This window comes from Vanacampus margaritifer, chromosome 3, assembly GCF_051991255.1.
Source record: "Vanacampus margaritifer isolate UIUO_Vmar chromosome 3, RoL_Vmar_1.0, whole genome shotgun sequence".
Taxonomy (NCBI): Eukaryota; Metazoa; Chordata; class Actinopteri; order Syngnathiformes; family Syngnathidae; genus Vanacampus; species Vanacampus margaritifer.
The window spans coordinates 10,712,908-10,722,417 of record NC_135434.1 but is presented as its reverse complement, the minus strand read 5'-3'; the positions used below and the strand labels follow the sequence as shown (position 1 = coordinate 10,722,417).

Below are 9,510 nucleotides of genomic sequence, written 5' to 3'. Positions count from 1 at the left end.
ACACTTATACAAGCTCCAACAAGAATTGCCAGCGACGCCAGAGTGACTCACGTACGCGAGGGCTTGGCCAAAAGGTGATCATCATCATCATCACCATCATCATCTCGTTTGGGATAACATCAAAAACGCTACACAAACAGGGAAAGTCAGTCACAGAATGTTTTCCTCAGATGTTGTTTATCTACACTGGATATATCACTCCTTGTCATCAAGAGCCGGGGTCCTGCAGGTTTTAGATGTTTCTGTCCGTCATATAATCAGCTCATCCTAACGATAGGATAACGATCCTGATCTATAGAATCAGCTGTGTTGGAAGACGGAAACATCTCAAACCTGCGAGACTTCGGCCCTCGAGGATCGGGAGTGAGGAAGCCTGGGTTAGGGTTTCGAGAAGGTATTCAATTCAGGGTTGAAGTTGAAAGTAGGGTTTTGAAGTATAGTTAGTCTAGCAAAGTAGGATTTCAAATTAGGGTTAGAGTTTAAACGTAGGGCTTCAATGCAGGGCTAGGGTTTCAAAGTAGGGTTTTTAACTAGGGTTACCGTTGAAGATGAGGTTTCAAAGTAGGGTTAAGGTGTCAGAGTGGAGTTTGGGTTTCAAATAGAGGTGGCAAATCCAGGTCCAGAAAGTAAAATCCCTGCCACAGTTTGGCTTTAGCCCCAGGTGCTAGCTAGCTAGCTCCCATGCTGCTCGTTTAGCTGCTAGGGAACTAGCTAGCTAGCTAGCGCCTGGGGCTAAAGCCAAACTGTGGCAGGGATTTTACTTTCTGGACCTGAATTTGCCACCTCTGGTTTCAAATTAAGGTTTCAGACTATGGTTAAGTTTCCAAACTAGGGTTTCAAAATAGGATTTCAAAATTTCATTTCAATTTCAGGATTTCAAACTAGGGTTTCAAAGTAGGGTTAGGTTCTCAAGTATCATTTCAAAGTCGGGTTAGGGTTTCAAAGTAGGGTTTCAAACTATGGTTACGGGTTCAAAGTATGGCTTTAGACTAGGGTTAGTGTTTTAAGAAGGATTTCAAAGTAGGGTTTCGGGTTCAAAGCATATATGAGGACTACGTCCGAAACCAGTGAAATGCTGATTTGTCATTGGCTCTTGAGGCAGTTATGTTTAAAGTCTTGCAAACTCAAGCAACAAGTGGCTGTGCAAAAAGTGTGACGTGACCAGGAAAGTAAAAATACATTGTTGTCGCTGTGATTTAAAACACTTCTGTCGGAAGAATGGAATTTGTATTTCCCCCTCTATAAAAATGTCATGTTTTATGGATAACAATATAAAAGGTGCCATTGGTTTTTTTCTTGGGAAAAAAACTACTGTAGATATAAAAATCTTTCTCTTGATTGCCAGGATTATTATGATTTCTTCCTTCCCCCCTGACATTGACTGCTCAAGGCAACATAAAGGCTCAATAAATATTCCATCCAGTATCATATCACAGATCTCATAATACTCTTTGAATAAATCACTAAAACCCGCTTTAGTTTAATAAATATTGGATCACCCAGGCCGACAGGAGAAATATTGCTTTGGAAAAAATCCACCCTTGAAGTTCATATCTCCTAGTTTAATTAGGAAGCAGGATGCAACAGGAAGTTGACGCCGAAGCCTGGAAGAGGGAGCTAAAACAAATTATTAAATAGATTCTGTTATGGAAACCTCTGCTTAACTTCAACCTGGGGGAATACTTGATACTGTACTGTTTGGTTTTCTTCCCATTTCCAATTTTGTACCGCAACCTATTGTGTGTTAAACACAGAAGAATACATTGCGTAGCGATGCTCTGTTTCTTGCGTCCCATTTGAAATGAACAAAATAGAAGAAATATAAACTACTATTTAAGATAACATTTGTTTGCTCTACATTGGGGGAAGGTTGCAGATTTGTTGGAAAATGGATACACAAGACCATTAATGGTGAAATGTTAAAAAAAAGTGTACCTTAAAAATCTTAAATGGTTTTAATGATTGAGATAAATATGTTTTTAAACATAACGTAGCTTAACCTAATGTAGCTTAATGTAATATATCTTAAAGCTATGTAGCGTTAACAAAACAATGCAGAGTAAGGCAAAGTAGCAAAACATAAGATAGCGTAATGTATAGTAAATAATGTGATGTAACGTGATGTACCGTCACGTGAGCTAGTGCGACATGATGTAGCGTACCATAATGTAGCATAGCGTAAGCTAGAGTAAGGTAATGTATCGCAAAGCTAACTTAACGTTACATAATGTAACTAAACGGAATGTAATTATGTAATGAATCATAATGTAACCGCAACGTAAGTTGGTGGAACGTAAGGTAACAATGCAACAAATAGTGCCCTATAAAGTGGCGGAATGAAATGTAGCGTAACCTGATGTAGTGTAGCATGATGTAGCGTAAAATAATGTAGCATAATATAATGACATGTAACGTGATGATAGCATAACACTAGGTAGCCTAATCCACAGTAACCCCACCAAGACCAAAGAAAAACAAACGCTCCCTTGTTGATCGTGGAAGACGCAGTCTACCTTGCTTGGTCTTGTCTAATAAATCCCTGTTTCACTTTCATCCTGATATGATCCTCTTGTCAAAACACGATTGGGCCACAATTGTGGATCTGTGGGTCCTGAACCGGCCGGCCAAGATGACAGTGGCTGTGTTTCTTCACGTATCCTCTTGCGACCATTAACTTCCTCTTCATTTCCTCCTGTGCGTCCGTTGTGACCCACAAAACCCTCCAGCCCGGCGTGTTTGTTTTCAGACACTTTTTCCAATGTGCCTTCAGTTCCGTTTCTGCTGATAAAATGCAAAAACTTTTGCAGCTTTCGGAGACCAATTCAGGCTTTAAAAGCAGGTTAGGCCAAAGTCTGTTTTTATTATTATTTTTTTTTTTTCAAGTTGGAAAATCAAAACAAAATGTTGAATCTTATAGTAAAAGATATTACAATGTTATGCTACATTGTTTTGAATTGTGAAATATGTTGAACATTCTAAAGTATCACACTTTTTTCCATAATAAAAAAAAAATGGTACAAGATATGTAAATGTAATGTCCTGATTTGATTGTTTTAGCGTGAATTTATTATCAGTGGCGAAGGTCAGCGTTACTGCAATTCATCCAAACTACATACTATATAAGTGCACTCCATTTACCATTTACCAAGACTTATTAAATGCATTTTACATTTATTGTGGATTATTACAGATTTTCGTGGTGCTGTAAACACAGCCGTTGACCGAGATAAGAAGAATTGACAGCGATTCTTAATTTAAAACATGCCTGCTTGAGAGAATGAGACACATTTTTCAGTTCATTAGAAAATCTATCACTTACGTGGAAAGGTTTTCTGGGACTGTAATAACGTGCACATTTTGGCACAAGTGGAAGAAAGGTCGCTATTATCAATGACCGAGCAATGATCTTGGGTTGAACTGAGAAGATCTTCTGATAACGGCTCTTTGAATCTATGTTCAAACATGTTGCAGATAAAAACGTCTGAAGTTCTGCTCCTCTGTAGTCCCAAGCATTTCCTCAGTGTTAGATACATGTGGACGTCCAGCAGATATCTTGTTTGGATTGCTGGAAAAGTCATCATTAAAGACTTTGGGGAACTCCCTTTCCTGTAACTAAATCACTGATTTGCATATATTTTAAACAACGTAACTCACCAAGCAGGTTATCTGTTAGTATTTTACTTGTTTGCTGGTTTTCCTTATGTGTTCATTGGAATCCAAAAATTCACATCCCATCCAGTCTCTTTTGGGAAGAGATTTGTCTCAAATATATTCACGCAATATATCCATGATTTTCTGTTGTTTTTCGACCAACAGTTAAACCGTGATTGACTTTTTTTTCTTTTTTTTTTACAAAATGTGTGTATTTATCATGATTTATCGGTTGTAAATAATCAATTCTGATTTATTATTATTATTATTATTATTATTATTATTATTATTATTATTATTATCATTATTATTATTTTAGAACGTCACATAGTTCACATTCTAAACGTTCACGTATGGAAAGACACGTCACTCCTCCGCCCACTAGGAGGCAGCGTTGCTGCTTTTATTGAGCTGGTAGGAGTTGTCTCCCGTTTTCAATTAAAAGTTGTACGTTAAAAAAAAAAACGGAAAGCTCGTCTTTATCTGATTTTACATTATGTGTTTATCTGACACAAGTCACGAAACAAAAGAGGTATTTTCCCCCCTCAAGCTTGATTTGCCGCCATTGTTAAATTATGATATGTTTTTTCAAAAACGGTTGTTTGTTTTTCTTTATTAAAGCCAACTGGTGACCGCTGACCTTGGCACCCCCTGCCTGTCACCCTAACAGCTCACCTATGAACCTAATGAGGAAAAAGCTCTGTAGAAAATGTATTGATGAATCCACTTTGAAGTTGTTTTAAATCAAAAATAATCAGCCAATGAACGACTGCGTGTGAAGGTGCAAACAAGCAGCAAATGACTTACAACACATGATCGCGCAGGACCAAACATTAGCAAATACCTGCCTCCCTCTGCTGTCAATAAAGAGAACTACAACTTCAAACCCCAAAGTGCAGTCATAATTATCTAGTAATTGAAATGCTTCTGAACACTCTTAACCTTGGTTTGAAGAACACAAGTGTAACAAAGACTTTAAGAACTGTGAAAACAAATACATGTTCAAGCTTCATTTATTGTACTTCGGCTTTTATTTTAGAACTATATAATAAAGCACATTTGTCATCATCATAACAGTCAATGAAAAAAACTTGTTGACACTATAAAATTTATTACGAACAAGCGTTGTAGTGATTAGCTGAACAAAAGCTGAAATAGTCATGAACACTTTTTGGTCTTCCGATCCTAAGATCTTCTAAGGATCATTACGCAACATGTAATTCAATTACTGCGTTAAAATGGGCTGACGTTTCATAAAGTAGACCTTCATGCGCAAATATACGAAACGTATTGCATTCACTTGAAAAAAAACCTCCTGTTTTTCTGACTCTTTTTTTGGGGGAGCTTTGTTTTTTGGAGTATTTTTATTTTCAGTTTTTCTGATGATTTTTTTTCTGTTTTACTGAAAATAATTTTCTGTCAAAAAATATTCCGAAAAACAGGCTACAAAAAATAATTCAGAAAAACAGGGGAAAACATTATTTAAAAAAAACTGAAAAAAATAATAATTCAAAAAAACTGAAAAAAAATATTCAAAAAAACTGAAAAACCGAGCTGGTGTTCTGTTTTTCTGAGTATTTTTTTATTTACCTCTGAACTCCAAGTGACTTGTTGCAGACTCACTAATAGCGGAAGCGGACACTTTCCCGCATACCTCCATATGCAATAAGATGGTCATGTTTACTTACTGGCTCTAAATAAAGGAATGAATGTGTATACTGTATTGTGGTTTGTTCTCTAACCTCTGAGGGAAAACCCTTTTATTTTATAAAACAGGGAAAAATTACAAAAAAAAGGAAAAAAATTATGCCGAAAAACAGAGAAAATATTTTTTTAAAACAGAGAAAAAATAATCAACAAACAGAGCAATATATTTGTGAACTTTTCTAGAACTGCTGCCATCAGATCGAACGTTTACCTCATGTGATGTTATAAATAAAACGCACAAAAAAGGACTGTTGTTTAGATGCACTTCCTGCGTCAACTTCCTGTCCTCAAGGATTGGTTCAGTGCCGACGAGGTCCAGTGAAAGTTTCAAGGGTCGTGTTCGTTGGCGTTACACTCAGCTTGGCTTCACATGACGAGCAGCAGAGAGAGCAGAGAGCCAATCACAACAATGATGCTGTTGTAGATGGGCCCGCTGGACGCTCCGGTGTAATACTCCATATCTCCGGAGCCCTCGGGCTCATACGCAGGCCTGACTCCGTAGACACCGCCATGCCGCGGGTAGCCGTAACCTCCTCCGTAGCCACCGCCATACCCTCCTCCGTAACCCCCATACCCTCCGCCATACCCGTACCCGGGGCGGCTCAGGGCGGAGCCCAGCATGGCTCCTCCGATGGCGCCCGCCGCAGCAGCCCCGGCTACTTTACCCGCACTGGGGCCATTGCTCCTGGGAGGAGCCGGTCTGTAGGCTGACCTGCCGCCGCCCCAGCCTCCCCTGAAGCCTCCACCACGTCGGGCTTCCGAGCTGGGGGTCAGCGTGGCTAAGAGCAGCACGCACATGGTCACTGCCAGGGGAACTTTTTGTAGCCTGGACATGATCAGTTCACCTGAAACAATACATCGAAGCAACAAAATCAAATTGGAATATAAAAGGAGCACCACGTCCGCAATTTCCTTAATGACCACTAGACGGAGCTAATTTGTTTAGCATTGAACTCATTTGACTGGTCAGCAAGAATCCAAATAACTTATTTTTTAATAAGTTGACGTAAGATTTTGGCATACACAAAGTCAACATGTAAATCTTGTGGAAGATGATCATTGAGTTTGAACCATTATTATGTGAAGCTCCAAAAGATTCTTAATTAACTCATTTACTGCCATTGACGGCTATAGATGTCAAAAATTAATTTGAACTATTTCTATTAGTTTCACTCCCCCCCCCACTTTTGTTAACAAGAGTATGAAAACCTAGAAAAAACATGTTATTGTACATTTAGAACAGATATACAATTTGTGATTAATCGTGAGTTAACTTGAAGTCATGCGATTAATTACAATTAAAAAATTAATCATCTGACACCCCTAATTTTTTAACCAAAAAAAGAAAAAAAAGATTTATTTATTTTTATTCTGTGAAGCTCTAAAAGATTCCTAATTAACTCATTCACTGCCCTTGACGGTAGTGATGGCAAAATGAAGCTTCACGAAGCATTTGCGATACTTTTTGACTCCTCTAGATAGTGCTCTTGGTTTAAAGATAAAGGCAAGTGCAATAAAAATTGATTACATTTGCATTGCATCTTTGAATCATGAGTGCCATCTTGAGGAGTCAAAAAGTATCGCAAGTGCTTCATGAAGCTTCATTTTCCCATCACTACTTGACGGCTATAGATATCAAAAATTCATTTGAACTATTTCTATTAGTTTCACTTTTCCCCCCCACTTTTGTTAACAAGAGTATGAAAACCTAGAAAAAAATCTTATTGTACATTTAGAACAGATATAAAATTTGTGATTAATCGTGAGTTAACTTGAAGTCATGCGATTAATTACAATTAAAAAATTAATCATCTGACACCCCAAATTTTTTAATTATTATTCTTTTTTTAATTAGGGGCATCAGGCAATTAAAGTTTTTAATTGTAATTAATCAAATGACTTCACTAGTTAATCACAAATTTTATATCTTTTCTAAATGTACAATAGATTTTTTTCTAGGTTTTCATACTCTAGATAACAAAAGTGGGGGGGGAAAAGGTGAAGCTAATAGAAATAGTTCAAATGAATTTTTGACATCTATAGCCGTCAATAGCAGTGAATGAGATAAAGTGCGTTACTCTGACTCGCTAGTTAAATTAGCCCCAATATTAGAGAAGTTAATTTTACCTATAAGTTGAAAATAGACTCAAGATGTTCTCAGCGTGGCTTTTGTTATTTTTACCACGCTGATTATTGAAGAGCTCCTAATAATCCTTCTAAACTTTCTACACAAGCTTTCGTAATGCCTTGTGCCTAAAACGTCAACACGTGGAAAATAACAGTGTTTTAATCTAAAATAATGTCCATATTGCAAATAATATAGCCTCTAATAACCGAAAATTATTGATAACAAAACTGCAGGGCTGGACACGTTACTGCTGAACTGAGTGACATCATTTTGTTCTATAATTAGAGACTTGTGGCTAATTTAAACCGGCAAAATCCAATTACAGTGCCGTTCATTCACAAACAAGCTGAGAACTTTTCAACACAAACAAAGGTGATGTCATCTGGATCGCTGACGCAACCGGGTGCATGCATTTACTCAAACAATTAAATAGCACACATGCATACAAGCTAATTGTTATATATTAAACACTACATTTCTGCTTTTGGTTACTTGGAAAGGTTCAGACCAACTACTTAATTAGTTACATTTGCACAATCTAATGAGGTTTAATAAAAGAGCAGATGCTATTTAGTCATCCTGAGGGCAGATATATTTATTTATTTATTTTTGTTCAAGTCAAGTATTCACGTATCTCATTTGGCAAGTGGACCTAATTATGTGGGTAATAGAATATATAATATTTCTGTAATCAAAATACACACACATAGTGCTGCGGGGAAAATGAAGAGACCACTGTGAGACTTGAAAAAAAAGTAAAGAAAAATATGAGGAATTTAAAATTCAGAATTGACTTTGGAGAAAGTCGGAAAATTAAATGATTTCTTGACATAAATGGTCTTTTTTTTGTCTAGAGCGTCATATACACTCATCAAAACTCATTTCTACCAGATTTCTATATTAAAAAATAATCTTGATGGTTTCTTAGGTGTAATATTTTAAGTTTAAAAGTTTTGGATTAAAATTTTTTATTTTTTTTTGTGGCTGTAAACTATAATCATCAAATTACAATTAAAATGTGAAGTTCAGCTTGTCCCTTCAGGGGTCACCATCGGAGGTCACTTGCACGCCCTTCATGACAAAAACTTTTTTTTTTTTATTGATCCAGCACCATCCGAATGAAAGTCAAAACCACAATATCATGTAATATTTCACGATGACAAATTTAGTGTACCACAATATTCTAATATGATAATAAAAATATCTGAAAGAAAGTGCAGCTCTCACCTGGTTGTCGTTTGAAGAAATCAAAGGCCCTCTGGCCTTCCCCTCCTTCCAGAAGCTGAAAACTAGCAAGTGTGTGTGTGTATGCTGTTGGTGTGTGAGCAGCAGTAGGTGAAGTGTGTGTCAGGGTCGGTCGGCCACTTACCCTTCAGACGCTCACGTCAAACGGATCATCATCCCGGCTGTCATTGGCTGAGTGCTAATCTGTTGCAACACTGACAGTAAGACTTAAAACGCTTTCTAATTATGCCACGAGGCAGTAAAACATCTTGTTATGGGTTCGACTAATAGGATATTACACTTTGAGTAACGTTAGATCAATGTGGGGCAAATTATGGCCAATGGGCTAATTTGCATTGAGTTTTACATAATCGAGAGTTCTCCAATGTCATTGCAGTCATTTAGCCATTTGAATCGGTCAATTAAAATGTATTTTAATTTATAATGAATTTATTATGTCATGTATAAATAAACATATTCAATAATGTGGCCCTTAAACAAAAATGTTTGTCCAACCCTTCACAAATAGTGGAATGATTTATTTATTATTTATTTTGTGCAAATTCATGGCAACAATGCAAAACCTAGGATCATATTCAGTCTGCAAGATCATTTGCTAGATAATTGCTGACACAGAAAAAGTCACCTGACTTAAGCTTGATTATTTGGAAGTGCACCAGTCATCTGCATCAGATCAGATTTCAGATCATTTTTACCTTTTTGATTTTGCATATTATGACAATTCATGCCAAGTGAAGAAGACAAACCCTCAGTCATTCTCAAACTGGGCTACCTCTAGC

At 37.0% G+C, this 9,510-nt stretch overlaps 1 protein-coding gene across 1 annotated transcript; it reads right to left on the bottom strand.

The window, feature by feature from the left end:
• Nucleotides 1-4,646: 4,646 nt before the first annotated feature.
• Nucleotides 4,647-8,876, bottom strand: LOC144048398 (uncharacterized). Its single transcript, XM_077560305.1, has 2 exons — nucleotides 8,714-8,876; nucleotides 4,647-6,203 (listed from the first exon to the last, which is right to left on the bottom strand). The coding sequence occupies exon 2, from the start codon at nucleotides 6,190-6,192 to the stop codon at nucleotides 5,725-5,727; it is 468 nt and encodes a 155-aa protein (XP_077416431.1). The 5' UTR covers nucleotides 6,193-6,203; nucleotides 8,714-8,876; the 3' UTR covers nucleotides 4,647-5,724.
• Between the last annotated feature and the right edge of the window lie 634 nt (nucleotides 8,877-9,510).

Excerpts from the sequence above, each read along its gene's own strand:
- LOC144048398 (XM_077560305.1), bottom strand. The coding sequence starts at position 6,192 with ATGTCCAGGCTACAAAAAGTTCCCCTGGCAGTGACCATGTGCGTGCTG.